The following is a 17,194-nucleotide window of genomic DNA, read 5'->3' as shown; positions in this document are numbered from 1 at the left end:
GAGAAGTTAAGAGATCGCTACAAAGGAACGAAGCTGAGAACTGAGCCTCCTGTCTCCCTAAATCTCCAGGCTTGAGCTTTTCCTGCAGAGCCCATACTCCCCTCTGCAAAGTGTAACCCTGGGCAGATGCTTACCGACGCAGAGATCACACTGTAACACCCTAGCCATCCAGGCCGCAGCCAGAGGATTTAGAAGACAATGGAGCATTCCATGAACATGCACTATGTAGCTAAAGATAGGTTTTGGCATGACCTGCTTTATTGCCTCACAGAAGATAAGAAAACGAACGGCAAGGCAACGCTTGCCAGATGACGGCTTTTTCTGGCTGAGCGGAGCTGCAAACTACCGAAGATACACGCCAGTTCCACATCTGTGTTGTTGTTTTTGTTTTTCTTTTTCAAAAAGTGGTCTTTGTTATGAAGACTCTCAAGTTCCTTCTCTGAACTTGGGCAAATTTTCTTTATTTATACATTTCAATGACTATTCCTTAAGAAGGATCTTCTGTGGCGTTACCTTTTACCTACGTGCTCAGCAGATAAACAACTCAAAGGCATCCTGGGGAAGTCTAGCTCTAGGAATCTTACAACAAAATAACAACACAGAAGTCACTCTGGAACATTCGTACATTTTAGCAACAGGCAGCCCAGGACCAAGCACGAGGCACAGAAGCTAGTGGCTGCTGGGAGCTGCAGCACAAACGCCATTCAGTTTGACAAAAGAGAATCGACAGACTAAAATAGGCAGCCAATTGGAACCAAATCTTTCAAAACTCCTTTATATGTAACTACCTTTTAACACGGCAGCGTATATGGAAATTATTTCCTTCATTAGGGCAAATGCAGTTTGATTTAAAAAAAAAATAGAACATTGCAGATAAGGTTATAATACTGTACGTACCATTTTTTCAAAGTTTACTAGATTGTCAATGAACGTCTTGTTCCCCTCGTGAGTAAATGTCATATCTGCACAAAAATAAAAGTCACATTCTAATCACTAACAGAAATATGTCATACCAAGAAACCACAATAGCACCATTAGATTATGCTAGAAGATTTGCATAACACTGCAGTTGGAAAAAGCTGATAATAGTTCCTTTTATGTTGGGTGTTTAACTTTTGAAAGCACTTTACCTGAGATTAGTAAAATTTCCAAACTAACCCATGGTTTCACTATCAAGTGTTCCCAAATCTTAGATCCCTGCTCCTCCAATAATCTTCGCAAGCCTTTCCAAAAAGTCAAGGGGGAGAGGAGGTGATGAAGGGGGAAGGATGGGACCATTCTTTCCAAAGAGCTCGGTCTGATCAGGTTCTTGTCCATGTTCTTCCCCATACACCCCTCCCTGGTTTGACCTGTGTGTTCCCGTAGAATTACCTTTAATGAGCAAAGGCATGAAGGGGATGAGAGGGGGCTCCAGCTTAGCTACAGTCAGCCTGTAGGCCCTGTGGTTTCTAGAAGGATCCTTAGGAGAAACAGAGAGATGCTGGTTAATGACTAAAGACACCTATGCCAGCCCCTCTAACTTCTAACACACCTAGACTTGTTTTGCCCCAAGCAGATAGTTTTCAACGAAGCTGTAGCTATAGATGTAGTTAAATTGATTTTTGTTTTAAAACAATTTCCCTTCTGACATGAAAATTATTTGCTTTTTTGCCTGAGAGGGAGATTTGCCTGCAGGGATTGAGGGAAGAGTCCCTTTGTGAGCAAACACAACCTATGTAAAATAACACCCCCTCCACCAAATCCCCCTCCAGAAGCATGCCTCCATCCTGGGACCCCCCCACCCCTACCAAAGCACCACCTCCTTCCTGGGACCCCCCCCCACTCCTGAAGCATAGCCTCCTTCCTGGGACCCACCTACTCTCACTAAAGCACCGCCTCCTTCCTGGAACACCCCCCCCAACAAGCACTGCCTCCAGTTTAGGACCCCCCCAAGAACCACCTCCTTTCTGGGAACCCCTCTCTGGAAGCACTGCCTCCTTCCTGGGACCCTTCCGGAACCCCTCCCCCAGCACTGCCTCCTTCCTTCATGGACTTCTCTGGGTTCTTTCCCTGCCAGCCCCCTGTTCCCTCCCTGAAACCATCCCTTCACTCCTACCAGCTCCCACTCACTCCTTTTCTGTCTGCGAACACCTCCCAGCCAATGGGGAACAATAATTTTGGCAAGGCAAGGAAAACGCAGCTTCCAACTCAGAGCCCACCTTTTCTAGGTGGAAACTATTATACTGCTTTTCTTAGTTACACAAATTGACCTTATGTGGGACATAAGTCCTCTTTAAGCTGACTCCTGCGGGTACCATTCATTAGTCAGACATGCTTGTTTTAGCAGCACTAAAACGGGATCATAAACTTCTTAAAGTCATACAAGGACAGGTAAAATTTCTGAAATGAGAACTTCAATTCACCTAATCAGAAATTGGATTAACGCAGACAGTGAACAGAATCAAGGAGCCACTGTCACTTACCATTAAACTTTCAAACTCCGCATAGAACTTCTTGAACTTGCTTGGCAGTTTCTGTTAATGACACGAAAATGCCACACTCATATGTCAGATTCGATATCTAGATATGTACCATGTGTTACCATTTCTAGGGGTAACGTATTCCTCCAGCTCTTAAACATCTCTAAAACAGCCTAGGCTGTAGTCTGGCTTCTCATTTGGACATCATCTAGAACATAAAGAACTTACCTTTTAACACGCTTAACCTCACTGAAACAAAAGTAATGACAGATGCTTTTTGGTCTTTGTGTTTTTATGATGTTTTCTAATTATTCATACAGAGGACTGCATTCTCAGACCACAAGTGATTTGGGATTACCTGTTCCTACCATTTGAACTCTTTGATTCCCGTAATTAGGAGTTTAGGCCAGAGAATAGTAGGATTAAATGTTTTAGAAACTACCCATTCAATCCTCCTCTTCCCTTGCAATGTAAACTACATGAGAACAGAAATTTTCGTCAGTTGTGTTTATTGTTATAACCCCAGTGCCTGGACGGGTGTCAGGGATGTAGTTACTACTCCATAAACATTTATTTGAGTAGATTAAACCCATGTTTCCTAGATGGAAGAAATTAGGTCTCATAATTTAAGCGACACGCCCAAAGTCACACAGCAGATGACGGTCCAACTTGGAACTCACATCGCCTGCCTCCTTTCTATGCCTCTTTCACACGTGCTACGCTTTTCCACACGAGCATCTCCTCACGAGACTTCTCTGCCCTGCTGTCATAGGAGCACAGATGGCTCTCCCGCTGTGGTTCCTGCTTCAGCACCGCTGGCTGTACCCACATAGCCCATCAGCCCATCAGCCCATCAGCCATTATCAAGCCTTCTTTCTGTCTATTGGTTCTCTCGTTGCTTGGGTCCTGGGATCTTTGAGACCTTGAACTATTCTCTTCTGACAGGCCATACCAAGGTAGAGCAGCGTGATGTGTCCTTGCTCCAGAGACCATGGCATCCCTGACTGAGTTCTAGGGCTCGGAGGTTCCCCGCTCAGCTCTGCTTCCCACACGAAAGTCTACTGGCAACAACGGACTGACCCGTGAGGTCTCTGCACTCACAAAAGAGCTCCTCTCCCTTCTGTCTCTCTCATGGCTGAATGAGTTTGTCCTATTCCCATTCAAGCATCTGTAAAAAATCTTATTTTGTTTCTAGGACGAGTCTCCCACATATCTTCCAAGCCCATTTTCCTAGTATCTCTTTTCGAGTTAGGTTTTGGGAGAAGCTGATAGCTCACTCAGAGGGAATGTCCAATGGGATGAGAGCCAGGATGGGCATTAAGGGATGCAAGGATCTCATTCCACACGTGGTATCCAAATCACCTCTTTAGGTGGTAACTTGCCATGGACATAGACTACTTTAGAAAAACTACAAGTGGATTATGTTTTGGGTTAGATCTGTCGTTCTACCCGTCTTCCTTTACTTAGTTGACTTTTGGGTCAAAGACCGGATGGCACACGGTAATACAAATTTTGTGGGTCTTAACACTACAATCTATGTACACCCTGTGCTTCCAGAGCGATGGTTCTCAACTGGGGTCAGTTTTGTGCCCCTCACCGACATCCACTGGGGGACATTTGGTGATGTCTGCAGACATTTTTTTTTTTTTTATTGTCGCAACTGGGGTGGAGCAGAGTGAGAGGAGCTACTGGCATAGTAGGTGGAGGCTGGGGAGGCCGCGGAGCAGCCTCGGTTACACAGGACAGCCCCACAGTGAGGAATTACCCTGCCCTGCCGAGGGCGCACTGCCAAGGGCGAGAAACCGCTCCCGGATTTTACTTCCATTTGCTTGATGTCTGATTGGTCTTTCACTCCCATGCTGAACCATTCCCTTTGCCCTGTGGTTCACTTTCCCTCCGTTGGGTTCACTGACAGATTCCTGCATGTTCCTGGGAGGTCAGGCTGGTCTCTCACCCTGCGCGTGTCCGGGCCCTCCTGCTCTCCACTGGAGCCATATGGGCAGCGTGGGAGGCTCTTGGCAAGTACAGGTAGAGAAACTCAAATCAGAAACGCTGACGGATGAACGTGCTTCCTACAGGATGATGTAGTTACCTTTCACCTTAAAGAACAGAGACTTCTAAGTGAGCCTGCGTTCATCTTCTCTTTCAGCCACTCGCGAGGATGAGGACAGCAGCTCTCAGACCGCTGCGTTCCTTCACCTTCCCCATGAGAATGAAGGACTGGCCCATTCAGTCCTTCTCTCTCCTTCCTCTCTCCTTCGGCACCTCACACCCTCCCACCCCCCTGAGCAGTCTCTAGTGTTTCTCTTTAGACCAAGACAGGAGACTCAAGAGAGTGCCCCCCTCATTCTGTGGCCTGAACGTCTGGCTGCTGTTTTATGTGCTGCCTGCTCTGGGGCTCCCCAGGACCCCTGGAAGAGATCTTCCCCATCAAATCCTATGGACTCAGTGGAGGCATCAGAAGGTGGAAACAGGCTGGGGGAGGCAGACTGCCTGCACGGGGATCCTAGGTTTCCAGAGATTCCAGGAGCTTTGGGCTTCAAGACAGGGGAGCCTGCTGTGTGGCTTCCTCGCCTCAACCTCGTGGCAGCCCTAACTGCATCCCTCTACCCGCTGGACGATGATACCAGCTGCGTGGCACGCAGGCCTCAGCAATTCCCTCATTCCTATATTCAGGGGATGAGCTGCTGTGTGCTGCATCAGCCTGGAATTTTAAGAGAAACCCAAGACAGAGGAACTTGTGAGGACCTGTCCTATAAACAATGGAAACATTTAGGAGGGACAGGGAAAGAAAACAGTTTCAAGAGGCAAATGGGGAAGGAAATGTTTTAAGGAAAATATTTAGAAATGCAAACAGCTGCCTTTGGTGCCTCTTTAAAGCACCCTCACAGATGAAATCTCTGTTATCTACTCCTTGACCTCTTTTTGTGTCCCACTTACACATACTTTTTTATTTTTAGTAAGAGTCTATTTTAGTGTGTATGTTCTATGAGAGATTAGTATTTCTTCAACTATATACCACACGTAAGGGGTCGGGCACATTTTGAGTAACTTAGCTGATGAAAAACGAAGATGTTTAGCACAAATACCCAACTGTCAACAAACCACTAATGGTATTTCCTCCAGAGGTTCACAACACACCTGTGGAACTTTTGCCGCAACCTGAATATTAGCCAGCTGTTGTGCCTGCACACACAGAGAGGTCGGCCAGGCAGTTAAGAGATACTTAGTACTCAGCAGGGCCAAACAGTTGGCCTTCTGGCTAATTTTCCCCAGAGCAAAATGACTACTTGGATAAAAATGGATCTTCTGTCCTCTCTTAATTATAGATAAGGCAATAAGCAGACATTCCAGAAAACAACAGAATCCATGAGCAAAACCTTTGAAATCATCCCAGCAATGTTGTTGATTCATGTTCTACTCAGGAACTAGATGTATTATTATTTACCTTGCACAGACCAAGAAGCTGAGACCCCTGCATTTCCCTTCCTCTCCACAAAAGGACAATACCTTTTGAAATTCACACTCTCCAGCAACTGGAAAAAGGAGACAGGTCACTTCCCTCAAAGTGTCCCACCTTTTCCATTGTTATACCAGTGTGAGTGATATTTCTATTTAAAAAGCTCACTGGTGAGCCTGTGTTTTTATTCTTAAGGCAAAAGTCACAGCTGGATGTCAGCTGAGGCTTACCTCCCACGTGAGTGCCAAGCGGCTCACAGCAACATTACTTAGTCCCATGACGATGGCAAAAAATGAATTCAGATTTTTGTACTCCTTACAGCTGAAACACAAGAGGCACATGGCTGAGTAAAATGACACTTTCGAGTGCGATTAAAAAAAAATTAGAGTTCTATTTTCTGATAGTCATTAATAATCGTCAGGACTCGTTAGGAGAACAGGCAATGATAGATTTAATGCACTGGGTAAGTTCCACTTGGGTGACCATGTTCAGTTATCTGGCTTCCTACGGTAATTTTAGAAAGGGGATGGTTCCAGCCATCTAGGTTCAGGTTTTGAGAAGGAATTTAAAGACCCCTTCCCTAGGGATCCTTAGGATGATCTCAGAGCTTCCTAAAAGCCTTGTTGGACCTGGAAGGAAACATCTCATGAGGTAAGAGGGAAGCAAAATGTCCTTGAAAACTTTCGGACTTTGAGCCTGAGGCCTCCTTCCCCTGAGAAAGGAAAGAGGAAGTCAAATTGCTGCCCCCCCGCGGAAATTTCTAACCTGCCATTCGAAGCCTTCTAATTTGTTGAGAAATATCAGCTTACTAGTCATGATCCTATGAAGCTGACAAAGAACACAAACAATTGACCAAAAAGTAACCTTATTTTCTGTTTTACTGATGTTAACGAGGCTGATCCCTTTATGCACTTTGGCAACTGTGAGCCTTTATGAATATATATTTGGGAATAAGACCATTGTGGAGCAAGATCAAAGATTCTTATTAGAATAGCAATATTTAGCCCAGATAGTTCATTTAACTTAAGAAAAAAAAAAAAAAAAGAAAAGAAAAAAGAAGGGAATTCCCCAGCTCCTACATACCAGTTCCTCAAAAAGGGAAAGAATTAATTTTGAAACAAGTGCAAATCCTTTACCCCAAATCAATACGGTTATCTAAGTCAGCTGGATCATAATTAAATCCTGTTTGGATGAACATTTTTGTGAAAGGCTAATTAAATTGTTGCTTTTGCTGCCTGCGTTCTCTTTGTAGGGGAAGCAATGAGTAGTTCTTAAATGGTCTGCGTGGAAAGAGGAAAATTGTTTTCAGAGAAGCTATCAGGTGTGTTATCACACTGGTGGAAAAGTCAGCAAAGCCTTTGCTGTGCGGGGGCAGTGGCTCTCAGGTCAGGGGCTGAAAGCAGTTTCAGAGGAACCCCCTCCACCCCCGCCACTGGGCTGAAGGCAGGGAGAATAATCATATGCATGTGTTTGCCTTTGTCCTAGCCATGTGCTCTTGAAAGCACATGCAGGAATATAGACTTGCTTTTCTGGTCACTGCTCTGTTTACTGTTCCCAACTAACCTCATCACCCTAGGTAAGTCACAAGCTGTCCCCATGCCTAAGTCTCCCCTGCGAAAGGAGATGATAGTACTTGAACCCCCCGACTTCATAAAGCTCTGGGCAGGTCAAAGAGCTTACATGGAATTTGCGGAAGTTCTCTAAAGGTCTCGTTCTTGTAGACCTTGCTCTAGGACAGTCTACAATCTTCTCCAGCAGGGCCGTGCTCACAGCTCCACTGTGGGACAGCACCAGCTTAGGAAAGGTTGAAAAACACAAGCCAATTTATACCAAAGGCCAAAGCTGCCTACTCATTCCCATAATCAGAAGGAAGAAAGATAAAAAAGGCAAAAACGTTAAAAAAGAATTCCTAAGTTATGGGAAGCCTCTCTTACGTTGCCACTGTCAACTAACAGGATCAGGCCCCCGAAGGCTTGCTGATCCCCCACACTGGGGTGCAGTTTGCCATTCTCTTCTCCTTGTTGCATTTGGCACTGCCAGGCTAAGGCGAAGGGAGAATGTGCTCTTCATAGTGGGAAAGCACGTATCGTCACAGTTTCCGTAATCCTCCCCTTGCCAGTACGCGAAAGCACCTGCCCCTTGCAACAAGGCTGTTCGGTCTCCGCGGCAAAGTGGCTATCCTTTGATCCAGAAATTTGTAAGCAACATCTTACTAAATCTTTCTTCAGAAAGGCAGCTTCTCCAAATGAAGAGATATCAGCCTTTGAATCTGAAAATTTGGATATCCTGTTGAACCCTTAAATTTTTGGCAAAATAATTTGAAGCATTTGGCAAGCTAATAAATACGAAATGTCAGGCAGCGTTTAATTCTTTGTTTAGCTCTGGAAATCAGACTCTGTATGGGATCTAAACTGTTTGACCCAAGAAAATTGCTAGCTGGGGTTACTTGTGCTCCCCACCTTCCTGTGCGAGAGCTCCCTGCATTTAGAAAGAAGTCTCCCAGCCATGGGCCACATTTAGCATTTTATTTTTAGCATTGTGGTGATACCAAAAACATGGAAGTAAACAGAGGTTGTCAGGCATATCTAAATAGCAGGAGAAGATTAAATTCATGTCAGGGAGAAATCTAACCGGCCCCTGCAGTAAATAAATTGTTTCCCATGAACTGCTATTAAATAGAATATTTATAAGCTGCTTGCTTTTTCTGATGTCGATGGAGATGATTTTCATGTCCCAGGTTAGCTCGCCTTTATGCATTTTACTGATTTCATTCTGGCTGAGTTTTATGTGCTCATGTACCTGCATGTTTCCACTGCCCTCTACTGGTGAGAAGGTGTCCTGTGGGACAGCCGCTCGAAAGGCCTCTTCAACACAAGTTTTCTAAGACAGAACTTTGCTGAAGGACTCTTTAAACTGGAGGAGGCACAAAGCCAGGGCAGTTCAAAGCAAAGAGGTCATGATTCTGACTCTGGTATCCATGCTGTGAGGTATTAATTTATTTATATACTGATGTCCGGTATTACAAAAGACTGATGAAATTACCCTTTTATCAGAGTTCAGTTATTCTAAAGCCCCCGTCATTGTTCCTTGTGCCTAAGGAGATCCTATATCTTTCTTTCTTTCTTTTTTTTTTTTTTTGGAAAGATGTAGCCCTAATAGGAAAAAATGAAAATGCAGCTCAACATTTTTTTTCTTCCTAAGCTAATGATACTTACTGGGCTGCGATCTTAATAAATTTTTTTAAGAGCTGAACACGCTTGCTGGGCTGGGAACAAAGGCAAATCTCAGTGACAACCCAAAACTGAATTTCATTAAATCTCCTCAGGAACAAATCCAAGTTTGCTGTGGTCTTTTTAAAATTATGCCTTCCAAATGTGTGATAGATTAGCTCCAGCTAGAAAAGAAAAGAAAACAATTTCATTTCTTTGTTCCTCAATCAAAACACCAATGAGGCTTCTTTATTTGTCACGACAAGTTGACGGGGGTCAGCAAATGTGAGTCCCATCACTGGCCAGGATTCAAGCTATATACTACGGGGTGAGGGGGCTTCAGTGGTCTTCTTAAATATAGAACCATCAACGAGGGGCTGTTGGCTTGACGTGCGCAGGAAGGCTACTCTAAATCATTATGATTTTTCTTGAAGACACAAAGACTTTGTAACAGGCTTTATGAATAAGCTCGGTATTTCCATAAACGATCGTGTGGTTTCCATCTTGCTGCATACATCCATGTCTGCCTCCGGGCTGCATGGCAGCCTTTGTCCAGAATCACAACAGTACCTCCTCTCGCTCTCCAGCAAGCACTTACCTCATGCACACAGTTGAAGAGTTCCCAATCATAAATGGTCATCTGGTACGCTAAATCTTTGGAGCTCATCAGTTCAAAAGTTCCCACTGTTCCAACGGTTGGGCCTTCCTGCTCTGGCAAGGGAGTCTGTGAATAAGAAGGCAAAAATAGATCAGACTCTCAGGACAGAGAAGTACTCCATGCTGAATGCTTCAAGGAGTTTTGAGGGTAAAGGATTCTGGAGGGGCTTTCAGGACCTCTCTAGTGTCACCCAGAGGAGAAAGACACCTTTATTCTTAATGCTCACTTCCTTCAGTGCCACACTTAGAGTCATCGTGGCCACTATCATCAAGTCCACTGACTGAAAAACGTGGACTGTGGCAAATAAGCTTTGGTGAGGAGTGACCTATGGGAGATTGGGGCCTGGGAGATCCCTGGAAACAGTCCCTTTTCTCTGGTAAAGGCATAAGAAGTCCTTGGAGATGTTTTCCTCCTACTTTCCACTAGCTGTTCTGGAGCAGGTACCAGGATGGCCCTTTTGGACATCTGGCCACAGCACCATTAACTGTGGTGGGGCTGTTGACTGCGGTGACGTTCCTGCTTATCCAGCTTGTATAACACACGGCCTGAGCTGACTGGTGGACAGAGGGCTCCGGGTACCGACATGACCCATGCTGGCCCATCCCTCTACTCTTGGAGCGATGCTGAGCTAGAAATGATAGCCACAAGGTCATGGCGTTCTGGGGGAGGGCTTCTGCTGCTTTCTGGAAGGCTCTCATTCAAAACTTTCTACCTGACTCACCAATCTCATTTGTATTTTATGAGAAATGACGGAGACTGCTTTCCCTTAGTAAAATGAATGATTTGTATGCCTTGGAACCTTACGTATACTATGCGGACATTTGTGGATCTGTAATATATGTCCAAAGTTAAAAAAGGGACATGAATTGAAAGAGGATTTCCCTAATACCATGCTAGCCACATTGGGATATTCGGTATTTAAGTTGGAAATACCAATATTATGCAAGTTCTACCAGCATGACTATCAGCAGTCACACCCATAACCATTATGTTCCATAAATGCTCACTGGGTTCTGGGCACGAAAGAAATGACACATTCAGGATGTAGGTGGTCTCTGCGAGTTTACAGGCTAAGGGAAGGTAAGCTCTGATCAGGGAGTCCCTGTTGACACTCAATCAACAGTCAGCTGCTGGCATTCATGCGTAGCTATGAAGGACAGACAGAAGCGTTGACACACACCCAATGCCCAGATACATGGATAAACGTGTGGGAAGACCGGATGGGCTTTTTGAGAGTTAGTGGGCATTTCGGATGAATGTATGTCGGAGAGGTTCTTGGAGAAAGAAGCCAGGCTATAAAAGATTAAACAGACAAACGTGGGTGGGTCAGAACAGCAAGGTTTCCCCTGAGCTCCCAGGTTGGTCTGCTAAAGGACGGGTAGAGATGCAGGAAGGCTAGAAAACGGTCAGTGGACCTGTTTGTCAGGATCAGAGAGCCTTGGGGAACCAAAAAGACAGCCCAGACAGCTTTAGAAAGTCTGTGAGTGCCAGACAAAGAGCTGGGGTTTGCAACAGAGCAGTGTTCGAGGGCAACAGACTAAATGCAAACCCCACTCTAGCTACACAGACTGGGATCGATTCCCTAGTTTCTTGCATGTCTGTGTCCAGCTCAGGAAATTTGGTGTTGCAGTACCGGATATGCAGGCTTCTTAACAGGATGGACTGGGAAGAATGTCCCTGTATCACATAAGCAGAGTGCCTGGCACAGAGGAGGTCCCCACTCCCAACCCCTTCCAAAAGAGTTCCCTCCCCACAAGTGCTGCGGTGATGCAAATGCACAGGAAAGTATGATGCAAGTGATGTCTGGACATGGGAGCTAAGCTCAGTTGTTCCTGATTTGCTCTACACAGGGCACAGACAATAGGGAAGAAAAACGTTAATTCCAAAGTTTGGAAACTTAGGGAACTGGCCTGAAGCTATGGGTAAGTAGCTTATGGAAACAAGCAAGGAGAATGGTTCCAAGCAGGGTGAGTCTTAGGTAGAAAGTTGGGGACAGTCTTTAAAAAAGATTTTACTTATTTATTTGAGAGAGAGAGAGAGAGAGAGCATGAAGTGAGAAGCAGAGGGAGAGGGATAAGCAGATTCTGTGCTGAGTGAGGAACCCAAGGTGGGGCTCGATCCCACGACCGACTGATCATGACCTGAGACAAAATCAAGAGTCAGACGCTCAACTGCCTGAGCCACCCGGCACCCCTGAAGTTGGGGACACTTTTAAACGCTGGGTCTGAGGACGCCCTGTCAGGCTCAGGCTCTCCATGTTCTCCGCTCCCTCTTGCAGCTCCTGCTGTGTGCACAGCCCTCTGCTCCGTGCAACTGCCCTTTTGGTCTCTTCCTCCGCAGGCTCCCCAGCTCCCATCTCTCTCTCTCTCTTAAAGATTTTATTTATTTATTGACAGAGAGAGACACAGCAAGAGGGAACACAAGTAGGGGTAGTGGGAGAGAGAGAAGCAGGCGTCCTGCCAAGCAGGGAGCCCCACGTGGGGTTTGATCCCAGGACCCCGGGATCACGACCTGAGCCAAAGGCAGACGCTTAATGACTGAGCCACCCAGCTCCCATCTCTTTTTCTTGAGGCCTTATGGCTTTTCATGGAGGGGATAAACCAAGCAACTACAGGGAAGATGCCAATATTAAGAAATAAGTAAAATTCTTTCAGTCATGGATGGTGGTCTATCATTCCTGCATCCCTTTTGAAAGTCATAGAATCTCTATTTTTTTTTTTTTTTTCCGAGTGGGCAGGGCCGACCAAAGCCTTCTCCCTCCTTGACAAAGGGCAGGCTGGTCTCTTCCCTCCATGCAGCCCTGAAGAGGCAATTTGAGTGACCGAAGTTGTTCTTCCATCTGAAGTGGGGAATGTATGTACTGACACGGGGGCCCCCAGGAAGCACCCCCTTGCTCCATTTTCTCCTAAACAGTCCTGGGGCTCTTTCTCATCATATGAGGCACAACAGGCACAACTGCCTGCCCAGAGGCATAGAACTCCCACGTACTTTCCCTCAGGAAGAACAGCATCGTTACCCTCCCAGTTTCCAAGTCAAGAACCCAAGACATAAAAAGGATACACAGATCATCAGTGACAAACAGATGGCTGAAGTCAGCTGCCACCCCAGCATCCCTCTCTCCCCCACCCCGTGCCTGGCTCGGTGGTGGCGTTTGTCACTCCGCCTTCTTACACCCTGGAGTCCCTCACTACACTGTGGGTTCCTGGAGGCACAGGGAGGACTCGTCTTCAAGACCATCCCAGAGCCAGAACCATCCACAATGCCTGGATGAGATCACAAGCCCTAAACAAAATTCTAAGGAACTAGCGGGTGGGTAAGAGTACAGCCAAATTACATTACAGTGGGGTTTTATTATAATTTGCTCTGCACTAACATTTATGCACAAATACAATGGGCAGAGAGTAAATCGCTGGAACTCCGTTATTTCTAGACAACACAGCGTAGCCCTACAATGTGTTCTGTTCCAGGCTGTTTTAGTCTCATCTCCTTAATGTCACTGTAACCATCGCAAAGACAGAGCCTCTGGGACGACTGGTCGAGAGTCACACAGAAGGCAGCCGAGTACTGAGTACAAAGCAGACACTTCATAAGTACGTGTTGATAGATCAAAGGGTTTGGCCAACATTCTGTACTGCACAGTCATCCTGTGCGCCATTCTTCCTAGAAAGACTGTCCTCAGGGAGATCTTTAGAAAGCTGAAAAGACTCCACGTCTCTAGTTTGGTGAGGCAGGTGGGGTCCAACCACTCCTTAGTACGATGACGTAAGCCGCCGGCCAGCGAATGGCAGGGCACCCCGTGGAAGAAGTTTACAAGCTCACATTCCCCAGGACTTGCGGCAAAGTAAACGCCTTTCAACTACTTGGGGCTTAACATGGAAGGCTGGCAAGGACTAGAATTCGCAAGGCTGCAGGACAAGGTGCAAAGAAACAGAGGCCTCATAAGTTAGTGTCTGCCTGACAAGGAGCTGGAAACTGTCTGCACACCCCAACCACACGCCAGGTCATCTGTTGCTGCGGCCAAGAACCGGCTGGCAAGACAGGCCGAAGGCTGTGGGACAAACACATCACGCCGCACCTGTGGCAGGCCCACAGCTCACCTGGTTTCTGATGGTGTTCATTTCCACGAGAGGGCAGCACGCCTCACATAGGACATTCCCTCCCACCCCCACAATCCCTCAGTGCTGGGAAATAGTGATCTTTTAGAAAGCAGTGAATGTAGGTGACTGAAAATACAAATGAAAGGACTGTGTGCAGACGGCTCTTCTAGCAGCTGTGGAGGAGGCCAGCAGGGCACTCGTGGGCTGTGATGGATGAGGACAGTCAGAGAACGAAGCCACATTTGCTAAGCTCCCCTCCACCGGGATACAAGACATGGCAACAATCCACCTAGCTGCGCAGGAGTGCCCCAAATGGCTCTCCCCCAGCTGGAACAAAGAATCCCCACAAAGCCAAAACAAGTTCTAAGATGTTGACACATGAATGCATTTACGCAGCACTCACGTGGCTGAACTCTGCCCTGGAATGTGACGCTGTTTACCTCTCACTCTTGTTGCACTTCTCTTAGTAAAATCAGCCCTGTGTGTCCCGAGATGGAAAAAACTGCTTCCCTCTCCTCTGCGCTGGCCCTGCAGCATATCCAAGATAGCGCGAGAGCTCCTCACCATCATATCTAATTTTTGGAGGATAAACAGAAATGAACCCTACCGTCTCCATAACAGACGAAGGCTACTCAGCAGTGAGCATGGGCCGATTAATCCTCTGCTTGAAGAGAGTTCTGTGCAGCCTGGGAAAAAGGCTTGGGGGACATAGCGAAGAAACTGCTGGCCTCCGGTACTTCCTAAACAAGTCAAAGCGCTTTCAGGGAGAACAGAGAGTGGCTTTGCCCTAACGCCCTTCTACAGCCCACGGAGGATGTGATGGATCGCAAGGTCTGGTCTTAAAAAGTTTTTTTTTTTTTCCCCCTCCTGGTTTCAGCATTCAGATTTTAAATATTACTATCTAAACTGGGGGGACTTCTAGGAGGTGATTTACTACAAAGGGGTCTAAAAGCTGAATTGTGCCCCGATAGTAGGGCTACTTTGGCTCATTTCCACAAAAGAAAATCTAAAGGTCTGAGCATAGCAAATGAACACCTGAGGCTTACCTCACGTAGCACAGAAAAAGAAACAGCCAAGGAGCATTCAGGAGTTTTTTAGCAACTCAGTTCAACGTAACTGCGAAATTAAGCTGCAGACAAGTTTTTCTGATTGCAGACACGGCTCCGAGGAGGCCATCCACACCTACCAGTGAATCGAATTGCTCTCGCGGGCAAGCAAATAGGCGTCCATTAATGGTGAGCGTCGTAAATACTGAAACATCATTAGGTTTGAGCACCACCTTTTCTGTGAACATAAAAAGCATGAGATTGCCTATTAAATGCATCTGAGATTTGCTGCACTGCCCTAATCACACCAACAAATTGCCGGCTCGGTGAATTACCGGAACACGCAGAGCGACTGCATAAAACACAGGACTGAAGGGACCCACTGAATAGGAAAGAACCAGCATTCACGCAGGCACAGGACACTCAGGATGCCATCAGAAAATGACCACAAAGCAGGAATGGAAGTACCCGCGGGTCAATTCACCCAGTTTGGCACTACAGCTGTAATTATCTTCAAAAACCGCACTTACTATTTATATAACAAATTATGTTTCCAGATGGCAATAATGCCCAGTGCTTTGGAGACGGAAAGATCCCTTCTAGAAAACTTAGGGGGTTTCTGAGATCCCAGATGACTTTAGAAGTAAAATTCATTAGTATTTTTTCATGGATTCCCGAATTTGGAGGGCAATGGCCTGGCCTAGATTAAGCCTCCTATATTTTGAAAATTAATTCATTCAACAAATATTTATTTAGCATTTACTACATGCTGGACACTGCTCCAGGCATTGAAGATACAGAAGGGAACAACACAGGAAAAAAGAAAAAAACCCCAGTCCCCTAAGAGCTTGCTTGCATCACAGCGAGGGACACAGACGGTGAACAAGACAGATCAGAGAGTGAGCTGCCACGGGGAGAAAAGCCAGCAGGGACAGAAGCTAGAAAGTATACGTAAGTGAGAGAGGATACAATTTTAGAAAGGGAATCAAAGAAAGGGAGGAGGTGGCCTCAGGTAGACAAGACATTTGCGTCACAACCTGAAGGAGGGGAAGGAGGGATGCCGGACAGCCGCGGAAAGACTGTGCCATAGGGATTGGCGAAGGCAGACATCCTGGGTCCTATGTGACTGGGAGAGGAAATCTTGGGAATCCTTGATACATTTAAAAATCCTGCATCAGGAGAACCATTTGCCTTCAAACGTGGCAAAAAAATGGTTTACCCGATCCTGAAGCAAGGATCCTCCAGTGGCTACTAAATCATTTCCAGATAAATTAGCTTCACCGTTTCTTCTTTGGGCTCTCAATGCAACACGGGCCGACCATTCCAAACCTCTAGCCAGCATGGATTGTAATTGTCCACTTGCTGTCTACCTCCGTGCCTGTCTAGCAACAGCTTGGGGACATGGCTGCACCCAACACATCCCTTCCGTCCCAGTCACACTAACTTGGCCAGTAAATATATATGGCAAATGAATACATGACATTTCAAGAATGCACATGGCAATTAAGTGGTCCCATGGGGAAAAAATCGTCCTCATTTTATTTGATGAGTTGGCCTCCTGCCCTCTCTATGGGTTAAGGAGGGAAACCCTCATCAGCTGGAAAGAACCAGCCTATGGTCACCTCCAGCTTCAGACTTTTGGAAACCTATGGCTTGGAGCCTGTCAAGCCAGATGCCCTCTTAGGGTCCCCATGTCTCAGAACTCCAAGACCTTCAGCTTTTTATTTAGGGTTTATATAGGAAAAACTCCAAGCCAACACCCACCCCAGAGTCCTCAGCTCCAGCTGCCGGTCGCTTTCCCTCCTGCTTTACAGTGGGTAACTCCAAAATAGGGCATATTGGATACTTACCCAGCCCACTTCTAACCATATTATTTTGTTATTTATGGGCACACACACAGCACCAGTCCCTCAGGTCCTGCGAGGAAGGGCCACGCTAACTCCTGGCAGGCTCTCTGTTTGGATGGGATATTCCATTCTGTGGAAACCCAAGGTGCTCATTGAGGCTGTTACCTCCTCCAGAGCTCATCTTGACGATGATCAGGCCTTCCCCAGAGCCCAGTTTGTCGGCAACTGCGCTGATGACTTCCTTCACCGAGGCGGCCACTGGCACCCGAATGGTTGTGTAGGTGTGGTCCAGGCAGTAGACTTTAAACAGAACTGTTGGGAAGGCAGGAACAATATGGTAAATCGGTCCTGGGAGTTCTTAGGAAAACCATCAGCAAGGGGGAATGTTTGGCTAACATCCCAAATTGGCACCATCTCA

The 17,194-nt window shown here is 46.3% G+C and overlaps 1 protein-coding gene across 3 annotated transcripts in view; it reads right to left on the bottom strand.

Annotated features, from left to right (window-relative positions):
• The window catches only part of RAPGEF4 (Rap guanine nucleotide exchange factor 4), a 286,340-nt gene that overhangs the window by 14,150 nt on the left and 254,996 nt on the right, over positions 1-17,194 (bottom strand). For all 3 annotated transcript variants that reach the window (XM_044242346.1, XM_044242349.1, XM_044242347.1), the window contains 8 exons: positions 16,942-17,088; positions 15,070-15,167; positions 9,727-9,852; positions 9,135-9,313; positions 6,150-6,240; positions 2,463-2,513; positions 1,372-1,459; positions 898-962 (listed from right to left, as the gene is read on the bottom strand). In XM_044242346.1, coding sequence (XP_044098281.1) covers positions 898-962; positions 1,372-1,459; positions 2,463-2,513; positions 6,150-6,240; positions 9,135-9,313; positions 9,727-9,852; positions 15,070-15,167; positions 16,942-17,088 — 845 coding nt within the window. The remainder of the gene's footprint in view (positions 1-897; positions 963-1,371; positions 1,460-2,462; positions 2,514-6,149; positions 6,241-9,134; positions 9,314-9,726; positions 9,853-15,069; positions 15,168-16,941; positions 17,089-17,194) is intronic.

This window comes from Neovison vison, chromosome 3, assembly GCF_020171115.1.
Source record: "Neovison vison isolate M4711 chromosome 3, ASM_NN_V1, whole genome shotgun sequence".
Taxonomy (NCBI): Eukaryota; Metazoa; Chordata; class Mammalia; order Carnivora; family Mustelidae; genus Neogale; species Neogale vison.
Note: the sequence above shows the minus strand (reverse complement) of the source record. Positions and strands in the feature narration are given on the sequence as shown.